At 38.9% G+C, this 22952-nt stretch overlaps 3 protein-coding genes across 3 annotated transcripts; 1 reads left to right on the top strand and 2 right to left on the bottom strand.

Annotated features, from left to right (window-relative positions):
* Positions 1-1400: 1400 nt before the first annotated feature.
* On the top strand, positions 1401-7347 carry cdc23 (CDC23 (cell division cycle 23, yeast, homolog)). Its single transcript, XM_074672764.1, has 16 exons — positions 1401-1551; positions 2130-2202; positions 2979-3116; positions 3201-3243; positions 3330-3435; positions 3573-3705; positions 4554-4731; positions 4814-4911; positions 5023-5104; positions 5280-5433; positions 5535-5654; positions 5786-5861; positions 5955-6016; positions 6206-6284; positions 6388-6507; positions 6596-7347. Exons 1-16 carry the CDS (start codon positions 1439-1441, stop codon positions 6746-6748), a joined length of 1728 nt encoding a protein of 575 aa, XP_074528865.1. The 5' UTR covers positions 1401-1438; the 3' UTR covers positions 6749-7347.
* Positions 7348-7398: 51 nt separating this feature from the next.
* On the bottom strand, positions 7399-15694 carry kif20a (kinesin family member 20A). Its single transcript, XM_074672763.1, has 19 exons — positions 15536-15694; positions 14181-14354; positions 13880-13990; positions 13627-13746; positions 13286-13424; positions 12996-13171; positions 12495-12594; positions 12107-12319; positions 11664-11775; positions 11491-11565; positions 11258-11401; positions 10927-11095; positions 10677-10832; positions 10422-10561; positions 10163-10265; positions 9816-10005; positions 9635-9726; positions 9413-9550; positions 7399-8024 (listed from the first exon to the last, which is right to left on the bottom strand). The coding sequence occupies exons 2-19, from the start codon at positions 14346-14348 to the stop codon at positions 7653-7655; spliced, it is 2718 nt and encodes a 905-aa protein (XP_074528864.1). The 5' UTR covers positions 14349-14354; positions 15536-15694; the 3' UTR covers positions 7399-7652.
* A 1109-nt stretch (positions 15695-16803) lies between these two features.
* On the bottom strand, positions 16804-20908 carry LOC141791599 (cationic amino acid transporter 2). Its single transcript, XM_074672172.1, has 11 exons — positions 20539-20908; positions 20192-20347; positions 19912-20068; positions 19440-19573; positions 19104-19326; positions 18740-18876; positions 17851-17953; positions 17543-17676; positions 17288-17454; positions 17065-17173; positions 16804-16956 (listed from the first exon to the last, which is right to left on the bottom strand). The coding sequence occupies exons 1-11, from the start codon at positions 20906-20908 to the stop codon at positions 16814-16816; spliced, it is 1833 nt and encodes a 610-aa protein (XP_074528273.1). The 3' UTR covers positions 16804-16813.
* Positions 20909-22952: the final 2044 nt, after the last annotated feature.

The following is a 22952-nucleotide window of genomic DNA, read 5'->3' on the forward strand; positions in this document are numbered from 1 at the left end:
CAGGGCTCTGGCAGGACACACAGAAAAAATATCTTTATAAAGACCTGAAATTTGAAAATACTTGAACCAACATTGTGTATTCTGCTACATTACCTGTGAAATCATTACAGAAACTGATGCAAGTTTGTAGCAATGCTTTTAAAAAGATGAGAAACACTCAGAACTCTGTTGAATAGTGAGGAGGTGAGGGGTCTAACTGAGTCATGGTACACCAGACATTTTGTATTTTTAGATTCATTTATGAGACATTTCTCTTCTCACATGAATTACCCATAGATCCTGCAGTTTGACTGTACTATAGATCAAAGTTTAAGTAACTACTCGATTCTTTACATGGAGGCAGCTTTGTGGTCAGACTCTTCAACGGCAAGGGCTTAACAAAGAGAGGGCTAAAAATAGATCTCCAGTTAGGATTTTTGCCACTGTAAATAGTAACAGGGACATTAAAGAGGTCACCAACAAGAATTTGAGAACTTAAAGGTCAGTCTTACTTGTATACTAAAGACAGTGAAGTGAGGCAACCCCAAATTTAATTTCACACTTGACCGCTTCCAAATGTACTTAGTTTCACAGCAGCTTCACCATAAAGATTTCTGTTCACATCAGTAACTTAGATCTCAGATCTTTAAGTAAAATCTCAAAATCCTGCAGCAGAGCAGGGTTAAGCCCCAGGCCAGTGGTGAGGACATCCAGTATTTGAAGTTTGGGGAATGAAAGAGCTGTAAGCTCTGTAAACCTTGAGCTGACAGGGGACTCAAACAGAGACTAAGTTTAGCAATACATATTCAAAACTCCTAATAATGCTTTTCTTCAGTAAATGATGGCGGGATTAATCACCAGACAATTTAGGCAAACAGATTGATGTGTTTTAAGGTAGCTCACTCAGGATTTTGAGGGAGCTGAAATGGTATGGGAATGTTAATCAAAGTGTAGGGCTTTCATATGCTAATAATAATAACAATAATAATAACAATAATAATAACAATAATAATAATAATAATAATAATAATAATAATAATAATAATAATAATAATAATAATAATAATAATAAGTCTTCTTCTTATTATTATTATTATTATTATTATTATTATTATTATTACTATGAAAACGGGACTGATTACATACAGAGCATACTTGGCTGGGAGTAAAGGCCATGGTCTGTGGTTGTGTTAAATTACATGCAGAGATAGGCAATTGCTCTCTCAAAAATAAGTATTTTTACTCAAAGTGCCGATTTTTTTCTACCGTTGTATTTATCAAAGATTTAAGTTGAGTAAAGCAACGTAGGCACAATTAGAAACACATTATAAAACATGTTTCAATGCGACACTTTCATTTTTGATGCCCAGAAAGTAAGGAAGTGATGTCAATCTTGATGGGTGGGACTACCGTGTCGTAAAGCTTGTAACCACCAATAGCGCTCATGCTTAAATAAAATATGAAAATGGCGGCTCTCTGTTCTGAGTTTGGGGACCTAGTACAAATCAAAAGACAGTTAATATCTGTGATATCTCTTTGTAAAGAAAGAGGACTTTTACACAGCGCCAAGTGGTGAGTTTTTCTGTGACTCCTGGTCTATTGGTTACCTGTCTTTCTGTTCTGTTGCCACGGTAACTGAAGGTTTGCGGTAATATCCAGTATGTTAGCATGCTAGCTGTGCTGTTGTCAAGTGTCTCAATAAAAATAACCAATTATAACAATCTTGTGTTAACCTGACTTGTAAATTATTTACACCCTGAAGAGCCTGTATTCTTTTTCTTTAAAACAGGAGGGAATTTTTCCTTATGTATGTATAGGAAGGATTCTCAAACGTTTGAGAGATGTGATTGTATGTGGATGTAGTTTTCAGATGGTTAAAACTGTCTAAAGTGTTTTATTCGTGCCTCTACATGGCCTGTAGAACAAAAGAACAGGAATAACAACGATGTAAAACATCACATAAAGAAGATAGCAGAATGCAACACCGATCAGATGGAAATTCTTTGACGAGACACAAACTTTGTTTATGCCTGTTCCGTTGAGAAATCTGAAGAAATAGCACAAATGTTGTAACCCCAAGATGAGCACTGTAACAGGTTTGTTTGCTGTAACAGCTTTGTTTAATAATTCTCTTTTTATACACATCTCAGGGCGTCTGAACTGGCCTTTGCCTTGGACCCTCTCCCTAAGGATGAATTACCCCCCTCACCTGCATTTACAGAGGTTTGTTTCCTGGGAGTCACTTGTTGTGTATGAAGTAAATTATACTTATCAACCCATTATCAACCATTATTTACACCAGCTTTAGGGTTGGAAGTAATATTTTCGAGGTTAGCAAATGTATACAATATAATTTCTACCAGCTTCTTCAAGTTTTCTGTTATATGTGCAATTGAAGAATTGTTTAAACTGAATGATATCTACTGATTCTTTCCATATGTCTTTCAGTGGATACCTTATTATCAAATGAAGAAGTCTGATTTCTTTTGATAGAGCCTCTGTTATCCATGATTCAAGCATTACAAATGAACAAATCAATCCTTACCCCATCCATGTTACTCCTATCCAACTGTATCTTGTCGAACATTGACATTGTACCATTGTGTCTTCTTTAACCAAACAGGCAGTATTAGTTTCTGGGTCAGTTCATTGTCAGTTTTCTTCCTTTGATCAGGGCGTGTTGACAGCAGTAAAAATGAATATGTTGAGACCTAACCTACACAGGCTTTCACTCCAAAAAAACAATTTTACACAAGCATGAAGTACATTATATGAAGTGTAAAATAGCAGCATTTAGTCTTTTGATAAAGGCTACACTGCCCCCTGCTGGGCATTTTTTGTATAGAGATGTAAATGACAATCAATTGTGTTTTGAACATTTTAGTTCATCTTCACCTATGTTGATTCGGAAGTTTTATCTCACATGATGAAGTAACCTTAGATAAGTTGACCTTGAGGGTTTCCTTCTTTTATGTTCTGTCTTTGTGCTCCAAATACAGGAAGATGCACAAGACCTGGATGCACTCACACTGGCCAAATCTTACTTTGACCTGAAAGAGTATGACCGTGCTGCTTACTTTCTGAAAGGCTGCTGCAGCCAGAAGGCTTATTTCCTCTATATGTATTCTCGCTATCTGGTAAGATTCTCTACATGTCTGGCATGTTCACATCTTCTTATTCTCACTGTGACCCCTTTTGAATTTATTCTTCTCCGTCTTCAGTCAGGGGAGAAGAAAAAGGATGATGAGACTGTGGACAGTTTAGGTGAGGACCTGTCATTTTTAGTTTTTAACAGAGGAACTGAATTACCTAAGTAATCATTTGACACCAAATATATTTTGTGTTTCCAGGTCCTCTTGAGAAGGGCCAAGTGCGAAATGAAGCCTTGCGAGAACTGAGGGTTGAGCTCAGTAAGAAACATATAGCTGGAGAGTTGGACGGATTCACTTTATACCTGTAAGATTCTTTCCTCCAAAGTGTAAATACTGGCCCCACTTTGTGCTGAGCTCTGCTAATTAACTGTAAACATGCGTGTTTGTGTTTGTGTGTGTGTGTGTGTGTGTGTGTGTGTGTGTGTGTGTGTATAAACACAGGTATGGAGTGGTGCTACGAAAGCTGGATCTGCTGAAGGAGGCAGTGGAGGTGTTTGTTGAAGCAATTCATGCACTCCCTCTTCACTGGGGAGCCTGGCTGGAGCTCAGTAACCTTGTCACTAACATTGAAATGGTAACCTTTGTTTACAAATTAACAAATAGCAAATTAGATTGTTTAGTGAAGCGACTCTGCTCAGGTCCACAGTGACCGTTTGGCCTAAAAGCAACTTTCACCATGCAAACACATAATATTTGAACTACACACAATGTGTCAGACCCACAGACAGTAGATACGGACAGCGCTATGGCTCCCTCAAAGTAAGGCCAAAACTTTTGGAGCTCCCCCTGATGACTGGCTGCAGCACAGACCTTATAGCCTGCATACTCTAATAACTATTGATCATAGTTGAATATCTGCATTGCACCTTTAAGCTGATCCGATTGTAAAATATGAAGCCAAAATACTGCCTTGATTATTACACACTGTGCTGGTGGAACAAAGGCATACGTAGAAGCAATCTGACTGCTTGAAATGACATCAAACTCCTTCCACTAACCAAGACATGCATTAAACCACAGGAGTCAGCATCAAAGATGTTTCAGGCCAAGCACAGCAGGTCCTTGTGTTGATGCATGCACTGATGGTTACTAAAAGTTCAGATACTCTATTGTTAGTGCTGTGGGCTCTTTTAATTTTTTTCCCTGGATTAGCAGAGGAGAAGAAGAAATGTGATGAACACAAGTGCCATTAAACTTTTCTCAACTGTCAGTGTCCAAAGTTCATCACCCACACCAAAGTTGTATTTTTGGCTTAACTTCTTTGACAATAGAAGGAGATGAAGGCCAGTCACTTATGTACAGTCAACACTCAGACAGACAGAAAGCAAACTTTTCTTATATCCACTTAATACAAATTCTTCAAGAAAGGTGGAAACACAGGCTAAAAAACACTCTGTAATAATCCTATTTATTTTCCCGCAGCTGAAGTCGCTGTCCCTGCCTGACTGCTGGATTAAAGACTTCTTCATGGCCCACATGTTCACAGAGCTGCAAATGATCAAAGAAGCCTTACAGAAATATCAGAACCTAATGGAGGCCGGCTTTTCTAAGAGCACCTACATCATCTCCCAGATTGCTGTCGCCTACCACAACATCAGAGGTTTGTCTTCTGCAACTGAACACAAGCTTCCCTGTCAGCAATTATTTGGAGACATGTCCAAGTTCTCTGTCTCTTTTTTCAGATATTGACCAAGCTTTGGCGCTGTTCAATGAGCTGAGGGAGCAGGATCCGTTTCGCATCGACAACATGGACACATTCTCCAACCTGCTCTATGTCAAAGTCAGTTCTGTAATAATGCAATGCTTTGTCAATTAACATAGAGGAAGTTTGTTCTGAGTGTATACCTGTGACTTTTTGCCCTAAAATATAACAAAGAGTTTTGTTTCACAGAGCATGAAGCCAGAATTGAGCTACTTGGCCCACAACCTGGTGGAGATCGACAAGTACAGAGTAGAGACCTGCTGTGTCATTGGTAAGTATTGAGCCAGTATGATCAATATTAATGGTTCAGTTTACAAAAGTCCACAAGAAAAATAGTCATTAATATATTGATTAAAGACTCAAAAGATTAATAAAAAGCAGCTTGCAGTTTCTTTGATGTTGGCTGACCTCTTTTTCTTTGTCCATATCAAATGTCTCACCCACAGGTAACTACTACAGCTTACGCTCTCAACATGAGAAAGCTGCTTTGTACTTCCAGCGAGCTCTCAAACTGAACCCTCGCTGCCTCGGAGCCTGGACCCTCATGGGCCACGAATACATGGAAATGAAAAACACGTCCGCTGCCATCCAGGCCTACAGGTCAGACTCAACATGAAGAAGATAGAAAATTATTGTCAGACACTTCACAGCAGTGGCACATTTTTATCATGAGTTTTGTTTTCTCGCCATTTTTCTACTAGGCACGCCATTGAAGTGAACAAGCGGGACTACCGAGCCTGGTATGGCCTTGGTCAGACGTATGAGATCCTTAAGATGCCCTTTTACTGTTTGTACTATTATCGGAAGGCCCACCAGCTCAGGTGAGAGGAAAAAAAAAAGAGATTTTCTTTTACCAGTTTTTTTCTCAATATGGAAACTATGTGACCTAAATGTTTTCCCTATGCAAAGCTCAGAAAGTACAAGGTTTGGCGAACTGTGATTTGTTTTGCAGGCCCAATGACTCTCGCATGTTGGTTGCACTCGGTGAAAGCTACGAAAAACTGTCTCAGCAGGTGGAAGCGAAGAAGGTAGACAAGTTATTACTGTCATTGATTTTTTAGTTTGTTACACATTCGTGTGTTTTTGTGTCTAAAAGGCGTTAACATTCTGTTTCTGTGAAGTGTTACTGGAGGGCATACTCTGTTGGAGATGTGGAGAAAATGGCTCTGCTCAAACTGGCAAAGTGAGTGTCTGTCTCTCCAAATAGAGAAAGGAATGAGAGATCTTATGTCTGCACACGAGTATTTCACATCCTGTTTTTTAGAACAAAGTAAAAAAATAAACCTGAAGCCGGTTTTCTTTGTCATGTGTCAGCATGTATTTGTATCGTTCAAAAATAAGAGCTGACTGTGTGTATTGATTCCTCTGGCAGGCTCCATGAACAGCTGAACGAGTACGATGATGCTGCACAGTGTTACATGCTTTACATCCAGGACATTTTCTCTTGTGGGGTAAGCAGTTTTAAGAAAATCTGCCAGTTGGTTAAGGAAAAAATGCACTTGTTTTGTTTCCTTTCTTTTAGAGATTTGTATTATTTTGATCTTGTCATTAAAGGAACAACTCGAGCATGCTGAGGTGAGCACAGCCCTGCGGTACCTGGGTCAGCACTATTTCAAGAACAAACTCTACGACGAGGCGTCTCTCTGCGCTCAGCGCTGTTGTGACTACAACGATGTAAGTAAATCTGAATTATCTGTGCTGTGTTGTGTAGTAGGTTCAGTATTTGTTTCACATATAGCTGATGTTGTTGGTCTGCTCACAGGCTCGGGAAGAGGGAAAGGCTTTGCTGAGACAGATTTCACTGGTGAGAGATCAGATTGAGACACCGTCAGCTGACCTCTTTGCTCCACTCTCAAATAATAACACACCTGTCAGGAGGGTATCGCCGCTGAACCTCATCTCCTTCACACCCTGACACCCATCCTGTCCTTCACTGGCTTTAATGTGGACAATATGAGCGTTCTGTGAAGAAGGTGGAGGAGGTTTGTGTCTGGAAGAATTATCTTGGCACAGAAATATGTTGACATTAAATTTGCTTTTCTTGTTTTTTGTATGATTTGCCATCTTGGTCATTTTGTATTTAATGCACTTCAAACAAAAAGGTGAAAATGAAATGTATATGAAAAGTGATTTACAGGCAGTTTGACTTGTACATAGTGAACAAAGAAGTTTTGGAATACATTTTTTTAAATCAAAAAACTCAAACCTAGGTCAGTGGTGTTCAAAAATGTAAAGAAGAGTCACTTTCATATATCTGCAGGACATGTACCCACACAACATGTAGGACAAAGACTACACAAACACGTTGTAGTTAGACCTTGGTCAAAAAGATGTGCCTCAGTGATGCTTTCTACATGTTTGAATAGTTGAAATAAAAGCATAGTCATTACACACAGCCTGTCAGTTTTTTTTTGTTTTATTGTTGTAATGTTGCAGATTCAATAAAACCATACAGAAAATATACAGATATTTACAGCAGAAGATAGTCTTTAGAGTGAAAATAGTTTTTAAAAATGTTTTATAACAGAAAAAATATTTACAGTGAAGGCAAAGGGAGCACAGCTGATAAACACATGCACTATTCTTGCTATTCAAACCGTGAACCATGAGGAAGACAGAGAGCACTGCACCTCTCTGAAAGAACACAAACCCTTTTAAAGCATAAATGTTTCACTGGCAGGAAAATCAAAATCTATTTGGCATTTCAACAAGTTAACTGCAGTGTACAAAAAAAGAAAACAAAAGTGAAAAGTGAAAGTAAAAGTGAATACAACTTGTTTTGCATAGTGTATAAAATGACAGACCTCCTCTCAAAGAGCTCAGTACTTCCCCCTGTGACTGCGAGGGGTGAGGAGAGGGCTAGGTGGGGGAGATGCTTGTCGTGACCTCAGGATCTGTGAGTAAGGAGTGTTTGCTTCCTGACACGCTCGAGTGTTGTATTTGCGTGTTGGAGTGCGTGTGGGGAACAGGGACTGGAAAAAGGGACGTTTCTGTGGAGGTCGGTTCTCGGTATCGCTCGGCACAGCAGCTGCACAGCCTCTCTTCTTACAGGACCCTGGAGTTGTGGAGGGGACGGAGTTGGGCAGCTGGGGCTGGCTGAAGTTTGACTGCGCTGCCAGACTCTCTGCTTTCCGCTTCAAGTCAGCCTTAACAAGCACCAGGCCATTCTGAAGCTCCACGAGAATCTGGTCCTGAGAAGAAGTCAGTGGACAGGGTTAGATGAGGCCGCAGAGTGGGAGTGACGGTGAGAGATGAGGTGGAAGGTTGAGAGAGAGGGAAGTCAAGCAAAGTGAAACTTGAAACATGCCTTTACAGAGAAATCACCCAGTGTAGATGTTAGGAACTTAGATTTAGTTCACAAGCTGGTTGTGCATAAAAATTGTTAGTGAAAAGAGAAGAAGGAAAAAAAGACAGTAATTAAATTGGGGACTGAACTTTAAGACTCTAATAAGTTGCTGCTTATATTCAGTTGCACAACAATCTGGTTTGATTGATTTGAAAACTCTAAAATCAGGTCTTTATTTCTTTTGAAGTCTGAATAACTGAATTTTTTTTTACCAAGATTGTGATTTAGCATGTGATTTTTTTTTTTTCGGGGGGGGGGGGGGGGTCTTCTTCATTATTCACTTAACACAAGCAATAAATCATTGTATAGTATGACCAACACAACAAGGAAGACTGTCAACATATAAACAAGTCTTTTTTGTCGGCCTGACCTACGTGTTTTGATGAAATGAGATGAACTGATAAATGAATTGATATGTATAACGTACCTTTAACTATTTAAATCACAGTAGAGTATTGATTGATTGATTTAACTTCAAGCCTTGTAGATGTGGTATATAAAAAATCACTAATTTTCTTAAATAAAATCAGAGAACAAAGCTCTGCAGTACAAGGGGTCTGGTATGAACAATAATCTGAAAATTAAATATGAGTCATCTCTGCTATCTATCTCTCACTCAATAAAGAGCAGAAATGTAAAGACGACCAATTCTCTGGCTCAACCACTGAACTATGTCAACATGTGGAGTGGACTGTTTTATTAAATGAAAATGGAAACACTGTGTGAACATAAATATGAATATCAAATGTAGAAAAACCTAATGATCTCTCATCAGTAACAAAACACAAACTAATGAGAGCAGAAATGTAAATAAAAACAAAGTTTTGGCTAAACCAGTGAAATATGCATACTTGTGGATTGCACTTTTTGAATGCACTTTAAAACTGTTTTTAAATTGCAGCCTTTGCTATTTGAAAATTGGATAATATTATATTGCGATGTCGGTTTAGATTCCATTAATTGATCAGCTCTACAAAAAATATTTAAAAGTTTTCTTAAAGTTTTTCAATTTAACATTTTTATTTCTCAATATATAACCTTGCAGTGCTGTGTTCTTATCCAGCATCTCACAGTCACAAGGATGTGTTTAGGCACCTTAACGTGGTACCATTTGATTTTACGTGAATCGGTACACGGTGCTTTGGACTGAATTTGGTCAGTACCTATAGAAGTACCTAATTCGTTACCCATCTCTATTTACATTATATCGTCCATATACTGCTTTGTTTGTACCTGTTTGGCGAGGGTCTCATCTGCAGCTGTCAATGCCTGGCGCAGCTTCTCTCCTCCAGTGTTACGGCAGCATGCTCGCTCACCAGACTGTAGGTCCAATCCCAGCCTCTGCAGGTCCAGGCGCAGCTGACGCAGGTTCTGCACATGAAAGTTGAACTTTTTATTATTATTTTATTAAGACAACAACAATGCTTTCCAAACAGCGCATATCCACTGACTGACCCGCTGACCATCCTCCAGCTTGCGGTCGACAGTAGAGGTGAGGGTGCCTGCTGAACCCGGGACTTCCAGCTGCATCTTCAGCCTTGTCACCTCTGCACAGACAAAAGAAAAGACAGTCAACCATCAATAACTACAGCTCAACCTGAAAACATAAACCAGGTTCTGTGATATTTTGGCTGACCTTGTGTCTTTGCAAGCAGCTCAGCGCGACACTGGTCTAGCTCAGAGTTCAGTCTGCTGAGTTCAGTCTGACTGTTGAGTCGCTGAGACCGTCGAGGTCCCTCAGGGTCAATCTGTGACATGGACATGGAGACTGACGCTTGTTTCTTCTCAAGGGCAGCAGACAAAGCTTCAATCTCCTGATCACGCTCCTATAAATAGAATGGAAAAGAAACATTCAAAAACAGTACAAGGTTTTGACTTAAACAGAAAAGCACATTTATATCTACATCATTAGAAAACAACAGCAGTCAGAATTTTTTTTGTTGCTTTTTGAAGATGATTAAATGTGGGAGATTAAAGCTTTACCTTTAGTTCTTCGCTGTAGAAAATTCTCAAATGTTTTTGCACGTTTGTTATTTTGTCTTCATATCTCTGCTCAAGTAGAGCTCTCTCTGCCTCAAGTGTCTCACTACAGATCAGAAAGACATCACAAGTCAGTACCTGCATTCAACTCAAATCCCAGCATTTGTGTTGCAGTCTAGAGAGAAAAATTCTTGCACTGAAGGTATTGCTAAAAAAGCCACACTAATACCTAAAACTACGGATTTAAACCTGGCAGACACACCTGAAGCCTTCCTGCATCCCAGTGATGACCTCCATCATTTCAGAGACCACCTGCTCTCTCACATTTGCCTCAAGAACTTCTTTCTCCTCCCGCTGGCGGTGCACCTCTCTCTTCAGGACATCGATGGCCTGCAGCAGAGCCTGAAAGAACAATCAGCTGTTAGGAACACAGGCAGTGGCTGTTCCAGACTCCTGTGGTCTCTGAGTTTTTACTTGTTTAAATTAAGTTTTCACTCAGTGTAGCAGAGGACTTTACCTCAGTGTTTAACATGGTGACATCTCCATCTTCAACATCACTCTCATCCTCCTCCTCCTCCTCCATCACTGTGCTGTCGTTACCGTGTGCTAATGGCTCACGTAGCAGAGACAGGATGTAGGCCACTCTGGTTTTTGTAGACGGACCATGAACCAGCTAAAACGACATGAGGAACATTTTGTTTTATCTGTTGCTCGAAAAAGCACAGTTTTTTTAGTTTAAGACAAGAAAAGTTATTTTTTGTTTTTACCTGAGTGGCAATCGCTGAGAATTTGAGGGCTTGGAGTGTTTCATCATAGACGGAGGCACATGGGTTGATGTTGACCACCATGGTGGAGGTTCCTCGGCCACAGAAGAAGCCTTGTAGGACCCGGGTCAGTTTACTGTCTCTGAAGGGCACAACTTGAACAGGTCTTGACCTGTTAAAGTATTAAAGCATTAAAGGCAGAGTTTAACTTATGTAAAAAGCTTTGGTAATTTTATCAGTGAACTTACAAACCAATAATTAAACACTTTTGTTTGTTGCAAAGCTAACATGAAAATAATTTAGAGAGGAGTTACGATTATGGCTGAACACATACTTGTTGTTCTGGTTGTGTCTCAGAGCAGCGATGCAGCGTCCCAGTGTTAAAAGAGAGGTGTTGATGTTGTTGGCCTCCTTCATCCTCTCGCCATTTCGCTGCTCTTTACAGCGTTCAGACCCCGCCAGATCACACACGGTCAATCTAAAGACCACACAGCACAGGAACAGTTCTCGTCAAAGGACTAAAGTGAGGGACTGAAACTCTTTTTAAGCAACTACATGTTGACTTACTCGCTGGTGTGCATGGCCATGTTTGAATCTCCATCCGGACGAACGTGCAGGACACGGATGGAGAAAATGCTGTGGCTGTGAAAGTGAGAAATTTATGGTCAGATACAAATAAAAGAGAAGTTAAAATAATTCAGAATTATTGTTTAACAGGAAGACTTTGAATGTGTTCTTACCTGCGGCTTGAGTTGTGGTTAAGGTGAGTACTGGCAAAGCTCTGGTTACGGCGCCCAGCCCTTAGAATCCTCCAGGCTTCCTCAGCACTGCGGACCTGGACCCAGGTGAGGTCTGAAGGAACGGGAAGAATAAAAAAACTGAAACACTCCGAGAGTGAGAAGCAGCAACAATAGAGCTCTTACAAGGCTGCTGAAGCCTATGGTGATGTCGTTTTGAGTCTTTAGACAAAGCAGCACAAAATATTTCACCCTCTCTTCAGTCATGTTTTTAGAGTGGTGCTAAAGTCAGCATTAAATAAAGTGATCTGTGCTGGAAAAGGGCTATTTAAAGAGGGTTTTAAGAAGCGTCACATGCATCAGAAAAAGGTAGTGAGACACTTGGATTTAGGTTCTGATTCATATTTGAGTAAACAAGCTGTTTATACAATACAATAAAGTGTTACCTTTCACGTAGGGGTTGCCCTGCTTGTCATCACTCAGGCGCAGAGTGATCCTTTTCCTTGGCTGCAGGGAGGGCGAAGCATCCAGCAGGTCATACAGGAACTCATTATAGATTTCATAGAAGGATACCCAGATAGAAAACTGCACTCCTTCCTCGAGATCATCTCCTCCGCTGTGTGAGAGACTATCAGGCTCCAGACAAACACTGTCTGTGTCTGCAAAGAGAGTAAAATAAAAAAAGATTTCTCATGAATCTAGATTAACCCTTTTCAATCTCTCACACCCCTTCTCTTCAATACGTGTGGTACCTGCTGTGAAACATTCAGTCACACGTTTCCAAAATTAAGAACGTATATTGTCCTTCACTCAACCTTGATGCCACTTTCTCACCTTCAAGCTGTGTGGCAAAAGAACATGTTGAGGAAAGTCCTCCAACGCCACTGTCCCAGATACTGGTGGTACCACCTCGACGAGAGGTTTGATTCTCATCCTGGAACAGAGATAATATCAGCTCAGATCTGAGACTGAAAAAAAATCTTTATGCAACTGTAAGTAATTTGGTCAATAAGATCAGCCCAAAAAAAACAGAGGTAAGTCGGGTTCTGTTTGACATTTATAGCTTGGTGGTTAGCTGAGGCTACGACTAGTGAACAGAAAAAATGGTTAAAAACGGATAAATCTGATTCAGCTACAGTTTGTAGGGTACTAAAATAGATTTAGGTCTGGTCTATGTGTGGGTTGAGGATCTCAAGATTTGTAGTTTTACATTTTGCAGGAGCAGATATGAACCTATTTTTATTGCTAACATAAACTTTGCAGTATAAGACACTGGGAATCTAAGAGCAATGACAGTTTTCATTTTAAAAGACCCCTTAAGGTTTCATTGTTTACCTCTTTGAGCAGAGAGTTTCTGCGGATGTCCTCTGCTTTGACCTCACCAGAGTTGAGCTTTCTCACATCCTGAAACATGATCGGCTTGAGGTCCATGGCAGTATAGAGGCGACCCTGCAGTTTCCTGAACAGGGACGCTAAAGCCCGAGGCAGCAGGCCAGCCTCTCGTCCACTGCCTGTGGGTCAAAGTTTGAGCAATTTGTTCTTTTTTAAATGTCAGCAGCAAAAACAAATAACATTTATGCACTGATCTGACAATAGAGCAGTCCAAAGCAGAAATAAAAACTTACCCTGAATAGTGTAAGTTTTCCCAGAGTTGGTAACACCATAAGTGTAGAGGAGTCTGTTTTCTCCTTGAAGCACATCTTTCACCATCATCTTCATTGTGCTTTCATAGAACTGCTGCTGAGTGGTCTCTGGGCTAAAAATCTGTGGAAGTTGGGAGGTCAAAAACAAATCAGTGTCCCCATATTTATTACAACACCTGCTACTTTGTTTACAAATCAGACCCATCTAACTAGTAATTAACCAATCTGGTTATAAACAACTTGTAATAAATGCTTTTAACCTTTATCTATGTAGGTCTGATAAACACAGTTCTCAACACCATGTGCAAGTGTAACTGCCCTACCTTTGAGAAACTAAACTTGTGCATGCTCTGGGTGATGCCCTTCTCTGCAGTCCTCATGTTCTGAGATTCTTTTGGAGCTTTAAGCAGCAGAGTCTCGTCATCTTGGACAGCCACACATCCCTAAAAAACAGAGCAGATCTTGAGCTCAGGGTACAAGTGTACTAAAAGCAGTGAACACAAACAAAAAAGGAAAAAAACACCCAGAGGGGATTTAAAATGGCTGTGAGGTTGTTGGTTGGGTTTGTAAGCTCACCTGTTCTTCTCCCTTGTCTCTCTCTGCCTCAGAGAGTGGACGAACACGCAGAAAAACTTTCACCTTCTCCGTTTTCCCCTCATCACAATTCTCCTGTCCCCCCGCTTGTTTCTGGAATCACATATTAAAAGCAGAATAATTTAAAAACAGGAACCATTAAACTATTCACAAAACTAATAAAAAAATAGAAGGCAATACAAGTCAATATTAGAACTGATGCAGTGATGGCTACTAATAGAAGTTACAGTACTTTTATTTATATTCAATAAAGCTCCACACAGCAAATGTTTTGGCCCCTTACTGAGAAAGCAGTGGATGGACGAGGGTCCAGACCAGGAGAAATCACAGAGATCTCTGGGAGACGTGGTCTAGCAGGGCCTCCAAGCTCTGCAGCTGTGGACTCAAAAACAGCGACCTCCTCATCCTCGTCGTAGGGGATTCCACATGGAGAGGACAAAGACAGCGCCATGCTTGCCTGTTATTTCGAATTAAAACTTGATGAGTAGAATGTAATTTCAACACCTTTTAAATTGAGCCATTAATGTCACATCTGTATAAAGCAACAGGATATAGATATGTAATTATAAGGATAGATTAATGAACAAATACATTATAAATAATTCTGTCAACTGTTTTTAATATGACAAAGAGCAAACACATCAGTAAAGACAAAGTGATGATTTGTAGCTTGATGCAAAAACTCAACTGGGATTATTTCAAATAAGGGTGTGTCGCCTAACAGAGAGAAAACACATAAACTGTATGGAGCCTTTTTTGCCATTCAGGAGTAGTCAAACAGGAAATGTGTGCATACAAGACTGTCAACTTTCACGTTAGGTATTAAGTAAAGAAGCGGCTCACTTTAAAATATTAACAATATGTGGGTCCAAGAAACATTTTAGATTGGACTGGTCTTTCTTAGTTTTCAGCCCTGTCAACAAAAGCCAGTGGTAAGTCATTAATGTTGGTTCTGGGAGAAAACAGCTAAGAGAGCTCAACCATGCATAATATAGCTCTTCTGTTGTTAATGTCAAGAACTGGGATGAAACAATATTTTTTGTAACCAAGATTATTCCTGCAGGTATTTTATTTGGCTGATGAAACTGACACAAACCAGTCAAGAACTTAAAGCTAAACCACTCCCCGTGTCTATCAGGCCACAACTCCTACAGCAGTTGCTCCATAATACATCTGTTTGAATATGGGAGATCCCTGTGCGGCTGAACATAGGAAGTGGACTTACGGTAATAGTAACCTCTAAGGTTTCAATAAAGAAGCAGACTGTTTGGACCTTTTGGAGGACAACAATTTCAACTCCAGAATAAGGCTAACGTCAGACAGTTAGTTTTCACGCATATAAGCAAAACTCAAGATTTATCCGCCTTTATCTACTGAAGCTGTACAACTTTATACGTAAAAGATCGAGTGACATGGTCACGTAAAGCCAATGTAAACCTATCCTTGGTTTATAATGGACAAACAAACATTTTAAAAAAAGTCTCGATGTAACTACTTTGCTTTTTGTGGTCCTGTCGCTGGTTCAAACTAAAGTTAAATTTCAGACATCTTTGAGTAGTAGCGCGTTGGAGCTATCTTTGTTGTTTAGACTAATCCAATGAAATACTTAAATCAAACATCGAGATGTATTTTACTCACCAAAAATATCTCAAAGGATCTGTAGTTTCTCCAAATCGTTAATTTCCTGGCTGAGTTTAGAACTCAACTGGAGGTTTAAATCGACCTACCCTGAAACTATCACGGACACGTTGAGCTCTGGATTAACTGCGTTTCGTTTTTGAACAACGCGGCTCACAGCTGAGCGACGCGCTGATTCGTCAGAGGTAGTGACGTTAGACTCAAATCTAAGCTCTCTGATTGGCTGATTTACAAAGCTTCCTAAACGGTACTCCCAGAAACAACGACGTCTGTCAAGAGTTCCTGTTACGGTTGTAAACAAATATGCGATACTGTGCGATGGTGTGGTTTGGTTTACATTGATTTGAATGCACGGAAAATCAAAGTAAGAAAGAGAGTAAAAATTAAGGTGGTCAGATGCTGGTTTGTAAGGTCTTGGATGAGCCACAAAAAACGGATACCTGTTTAGCCAAAACACTTAAATGTGTGTTTATTGTACTCCTATATCCTACTTTACACCCAATACTTTTTAATAGTAGAGGGTGATATAAATCAATCACATAGTTTTTGGTAAAAGATTGTGTGGAAAGTTTTACTAGCTTGAGAAATTGTTACATTTTCTTCTAGTGTTACTTGAGTTTTGACCCTATGGAAACAAGGTGTTATTTGTTCTTGCACTAAGAAGGTGTGTGGAGGCAGTCTTTATATCTGTTTTGAAATATGGAACATGATGACATAATTTACAGGCACGTAGGACATTAGAGAGGTTTGATTTTAAACCTCTAAACTTCTGTTTCTGTTTAACAAATGTGCATCTTTTTTTCTATGGCTTATTCATTGACAGTCCTGTAACTGCTATTTTATTTGACCCCATATAGAAAAGAATAGAAAATACTTTATTTATTGCAGAGGGAAAATCAGGAGGAGTCACAGCAGCAACTAAGAAAACTACAGTAAGAAAGTGTATAGAAAGTAAAAGGTCCAAAAGAAAACAGATGATGACAGCTTGTCCATCATTCTCTAGTCAGCCAGCCTCCACCTTCACAGGGTCCAGGACTGAGCTTCTTCAGCTCATCATAAATGAGGGCTGTCCCCAATGATCTCTCACCTATAACTGAAAGGTTGATTGATTCATTTACCTGAGGTAACAAGGTTTGACAGACTGTACTGTAATAAGGTCTATGACAAGTGACACTTTGCCATCATAGCTGATGTATTTGTAACCAGAATAGTAAGCTAAAACACAACATAATAAATAAAATACACAAACAAAGAGGTCTGCAGTTGTTTCTGAAAAGTTTAATGATTTAAATCATGTCCAGGCTCAGAGTTTTCCTCCATGGTGGTAGTGATGCTGTGGATACTGACTTGGTTGTGTGAATTTTGAAGCCTTTGTTTCTGGACGCTGTGCTGGACACCATAGCAGAAGTAAATAATCAGACCTGTTTAAAGAAAAGATATACATAGTCTTACATGCTTATTGTCAAAGTGTTTTAGGAAATTTTTGCTGCAGTGGAAATATGTATTTTGTTGTGATATTTTCCACATGCCTACTGCCATCCACACAGCATAGCGGATCCATGTGTCTGAGCCAAGTTGAACCATCAGGTATACATTGACAAAGGTGCTGAAAATAGGGAGCAATGGCACAAAAGGAACCTGTACATACAAAAGAGCAGCTTTACTATAAAAAATAAAAACAAACCAACTTCTTGTTTAGACCTTGGAAGTTGAAAGAGGAAGTATGACAAAATGAAATGTATTGGAGCATACCATGAAAGCAGCTTTTGTTGTACTTTGTGGCTGTCTCCATATGATCAAGATGATGACAGCCAACATCAGAGCAATTATAGCGACACAAAGTAAACTCCACCACTCCTGGGCCTGCAGGGAGTCCGTTGTCCCGGATATAAGCAGACTTAGACTGACAGCTAAAAAGACTGTGGGGGGTCACAAAGTTCAAAGGGAATTAATGATTGACCCATTCAATCAGTATCATATGTAAGGGTTTTGTTTATGGTCACTTACTCATCAAAATAGTAAAAAAAGACACATTTTTTGATGTTCGTGTTGTGGCCTGTAAGGGAGGATGTAAGACTCCAGCAAACGTGAAAGGCTCTGCTTTGCTGAAACCTGAATCCTCATTGAGGTCCGTTTGATATCTGTAAAAGTGATGAATTAAAGTTTAAAACATGTAATAACTGTGTTAACTTCACATGCAATACTGAATACAGAAACACTCTGAAAGTTTGGCTTCTTGGCTTTCTTGTGTTACAAATTAAAGACATTTTTTTTAGGTCATATAATATTAGGTTCACCCTTAGGATAAATCATACCTTAATATGAGGATACATATAGCAACTAGTGTGTAGGCAAAGAGGGTTCCAATTGACATCATGTCAACCAGGGCCTTCAGGTCAAACAACAATGCCATGATAGCTGAAAAGGAAGGGATAGAATTATAATTCCCACATCAGATGACACATGTAAACATCTCTGTACGACAGCGTGAAAATAAAACATTGACTTTTGACAAAAACTGACTCATGAGGAAGTCTTTCTCCAGAAGGGGAAAACAGTGGTTGAGCGAAACTTCTGTGACAAGGATTGTCAAACTATTCCACTGACTTTTGTAGGAGTGGCCTAGCTGGGTAAACATTTGGGGCTTATTCCAACCATGGTGTGATATCTCAATTAATCACATCTACATGGAACTCTGATTTCAAAGGATACAAAAACAAAATAAAATAGGGTAAAAAAAAAAAAAAAAAAGTCATATTCTTGCATATCATTTTTCTTAACCCTAAAAGATTCTATTTAATAAAGAGACAAAACTAAGATCTGTTAAATTATATTTACAGTTAAACACTTGTACAGTTTCATTTAGCAGACGCTTTTGTCCAAAGTGATGTATATTTTTAAGGACTTAAAATGATGTGTCCAACAGTAACAATTTTAGGTACCAATAAACATTAAATAATAATAATAATAATAATAATAATAATAATAATAATAATAATAATAATAATAATAATAATAATAATAATAATAATAATAATAATAATAATAATAAGTCATTTTAGTTCAGTTCAATTCAATTTTCACTGTCGTCTCTAAAAAGGTAGCCAGGGCTGGGGAATCAGATTTCAGAGGTGGAGCCAGCTCCTGGCTCCACTGCCTGAAGAAATATTTGCACATTATCAAGACTATCATGAGCAGATTCACCTGCAACAATCCCTGAAGCCAGAGTTGCTATGACAGGACTTTGTCTATCACTCATTCTACTGAGAGGTCTGAAGAGGAGTCCGTCTCTGGCCATTGCAAACAGGACGCGAGGCATTGGGAACATTGATCCTAGAAGGCTGAAGTAAAAAACTCCAATAAATGCTCAGTAATCACTTCATTATTTATGTTGGTATGTTTCTGTTTTACTCTGAAGATGTGATTCAAATTATCTTTATCTATTGAACTCTACATGTGAATGATATGGAGTGAGATTCATGCAGAATTAACTGATGCACATCTGATGTAGAGCTGACGTGCTGAATGGGGCTGTGTGTTTCTGAATAGCACACTGTGCTTCCCTTACCTTGTTGACAGAGCACACAGGGATCCCACAGCCACCACATATTTTGCAGGGCCCCAGCCAATGTATGTAAAAGCCACAGGCAGTGGGCTGTGAACACTGAGCAAATAGTATGGCATCATCAGAGTCAAAGCAGCGGAGACGCCGAAATATGCCAGGAAGCAGATGAGGAGAGACGCCACAATCCCAAGAGGGATAGACTTCTGAGGGTTTTGAACTTCCTCTCCTAAGAAAAAAAATTATATATATTTTTTCTGTTACTTCTGTCTTTCATAAACCTATATCCCCTTAAACTTTCTGTTTTTCACTGGACTGAATGTATACATGTTATTTTTTTACCTGTTGTGGCAATGCAGTCAAATCCAACAAATGCATAAAAGCATGTAGCTGCTCCTGCTAATGTTCCCTCAAAGCCGAAAGGGAAAAATCCTCCTCTGCCAAACGTGGAAGTGTCATTCAGTGATGTGTGATTTCTGGAAAAAAAAGACATTACAATAGTTGATAACTCAAATATAATAAAAAACTATAAGTTTTAAACATTTTTATAGCTAAAAACCAATCAAACCTGAAGTATTTCTATCAGATCCAGGGAATTTTTTTATCCTTACAAACCTAATTAGTTAAAAGCATCATAACATTACGCAAGGTAGACTTGCAACAAAAGCAGACAACTCATGGTAAGAAGGTAGCTTTGAAAGAAAAAGAAGTTTGAGCAATGCTCCATGAACCAATGTTTCTATTTAGAAGTTTGGGAACACTGTTGTATTCTACTTAATTGTGCAGTTTATAAAAAATAAATGAGGCCACATACTCGTATCCATCAAAGAGAAACTCTTCTCCAGTGTACCAGTTGTTGATGTCCCCTTTTATTACTCCAGCGAGAATAACAAACAGCAGCACTAGGATGTTCACTGCTGTAAAAATCTTATTAATGATAGCTGACTCTTTCACACCAAATGCAAGAATTCCTGGAAAAAACACAAACAAACTGTAAAGCACACTGTTTTCTTTCCATTTAAGACCTGTTAGTTGAAATGATAAATTCTTACATTTGTTAAAAAAGCCTCAGAAGTTTGGGTCAATGAACTTGCCTGCCAAGAGCATGATGAGGCCAGCCGCAAAGAAGTCTGGGTAAGGGGCTAAGCCCGGTAAATCCATTGCAGCCTGTTTGCCCAAAGAGTTAGAGATGACATTTCCAATGAGATCATCAAATGTCCCACTCCATGCTCGCGCAACACTTGAAGTCCCTTTGAAGGAGAAAACAGGACATAAGACTTGGGTAAAAACTCACAGGAAACCACAGCAAGGTCAAGAGTTTGATAAAAACCACAGAAGTCAACATTCTTATACATTTATGACATATTTTGAAAAAAATCAAGACAGAAAGTCAGAGGAAATGAGACTTTTTAGACAGTAATTTAACAATTCTTATGTGTACCTATAACATAAGACAGCAGAAGGTTCCAGCCAGTGATAAAAGCCCAGATCTCACCCACAGTCACATAGCTGTACAGATAAGCAGAGCCCGTCTTAGGAACCCGAGCTCCAAATTCAGCGTAACAAAGTCCAGCAAAGATTGAGGCCACTGCTGCAATCAGGAAAGCGATGATGATACTCGGCCCGGCCACAGTTCTGGCTACTTCTCCTGACAGGACATACACACCGGCCCCCAGTGTGCTGCCCACCCCGAGAGCCACCAAGTCCAGAGTAGTCAGACAGCGGCGAAAGTTTGACACCTCTCCCTCAGGCTCTAGAGGTTTACTCCGGGACAGACTCTGCAGGAAGAGCATGATCTTTGCTCCTGACATCCTGACTGAACAAGTCAAATGTTCAGTCTTTTAGAGGAACAGAGAAAATGAAATTCTGCAAACTTTTTTTTCAGAATATTCTCAAATTTTAGAATAGTAAGACCAATAATCTCAGAAAACAGGTTTGACTCTAACAGTCAGAGGTTATAGGTTAAGCCTCACAAAAAACTATGCACATACAAACAAAAGTTAAGAATATTTCAATGTTATGCTAGCAAAGAGAGGACATTTAAAGTCTCATTCTGAATGTTTTCTGGTAACATTTGTCAGAGGAGCAGAGTACAAATCTTGAGTTCAAGGTCAGATGATGAGAAAAACAAATGTTGTTTTACTTTGAAATTGTTGATGGTTGACTTATATTCCAATCAAATGATAAAGACACTTGTGATTTACCATGTAAGAATTGACCAAAAGCTTAAAATTCAGATATTCATCCCATCTAGAGGTGGAAAAACATCTCCTGCATCAAGAGCATAAAGAAATAAACCTCCTGATTAATGTTGGGTTTAACAGAGCGTGTCAATGATTCATCACTGACTTATCAGTCTAAGGATTTCTTCATAGTCAATTTAATTAAGATTCTTATACTTGAAAAAAACCTTTAAAAAAGACTTTAACTTGCCAGTTAAGCTATCTTAAAAAGCCTCATAAGAGAAACTGAGTTATCAAATTAAAATTTCATAGATTTTACCAATTATCATAGGAGAGAAATACATATTCTTACCTTCCAAGCTGAGCGCACAGTTTGTGTGTGCAACTGTGTTGCGACCTGACCACAACTATCTAGAATAAATCTATCCACTGTGTGCTCCACACACCTCAGCATTTTTGACACATTATGAGACATTTCAAGAGTAGACGACACTTCTGAAAAAGACAGCAACAGGGAGATTTATTTGAGTACACGTCTGACAGGTCAAACAATAACATAAATTTCACTGGTTCTTCATGTCTGTGATAATTTCCACTGTGCTTCACTCCTCATGAATTGCACCTGAGAGATTGTATCTTGCATGAAAGTTTAGGATATATGAATATATTAGAATTTATCAAGAATATTTTTTTCTTTTAGTTAACACATATAAATTAAAATGTAGGCATACAAGATTCTTTTTTTTTAACTTTTTGTATAACTTTAAATTTTTTCAATCTATCCAGGACAGAAACTAAGTAATAACTGTCAAAAGGTGCAGTTCTTTAAGAAACAAAGGGACCTCTATAACATAAAATTAACTTAAAAAAATAAAATTTGTTTCTTTGATATGTAAACTTTAATCAATCTTTTTAATGAATCTTTAATGTTTGTTTGACCTTTGACCTCATACTCCACATAAGGGCAGTGTCCCTGATGCAGATTTTTTTCGTTTACTACAAATGAACAAACTCCTTTTACTTAATGGAAGTTTACTGATGTAATTAGAAACTAAATTGCATTTTAAGCTCTGATGCTAAATCTTTCCTGTTGATGTCTGTTGAACACAGCTCTGGTCTGGGGGGTCCACAGATGAGTCAATAAAATAGTTCTCACCAAACACGTCTGCTCAGCAACAAATTGACTAAAAATCCATTACAGCATGGCGAGTTGACTAATTGTTTGAGGAACATTATGGTACAATCCACTGCTCCCGGGGGTCCTGGTACCAAACAGCAGCTCCGCTGGCAGTCGAGATTAAAATAGATCTCTTGATGTCAACAACAGGCAGGCACGGGCCAAAGAAAGGGTCATATTCATTTACCAGCCAAGGGTGTATCAATGAGGCTTCTCTGATAAAAACAACTTCAGACCAAACATGACAGATATTTGAATTTTTTTTATGCATAACTTCACAGGATGGTTATGTGTTGGAAAAGAGTATTTTCAGGGATACAAACTTGCAGGAACACACATACCTTAAAGTTTTAGAAAAAAGATAATCTACAAACTCTTTTCCTTTATTTCATATTCTAGTTAATTTGGCTGAAAGAACTTCATTATTTTTCTGTAATGTTGTGATAGTAGTAGATAACTACAGTTAAAGAGCTCTCCCCAGCTGTCTTTATGCCA

The sequence above is a fragment of the Halichoeres trimaculatus genome, unplaced genomic scaffold, assembly GCF_033239565.1.
Source record: "Halichoeres trimaculatus isolate MK-OKI-2021-1 unplaced genomic scaffold, fHalTri1.1 fHalTri1_scaffold_6, whole genome shotgun sequence".
NCBI classification, from domain to species: Eukaryota; Metazoa; Chordata; class Actinopteri; order Labriformes; family Labridae; genus Halichoeres; species Halichoeres trimaculatus.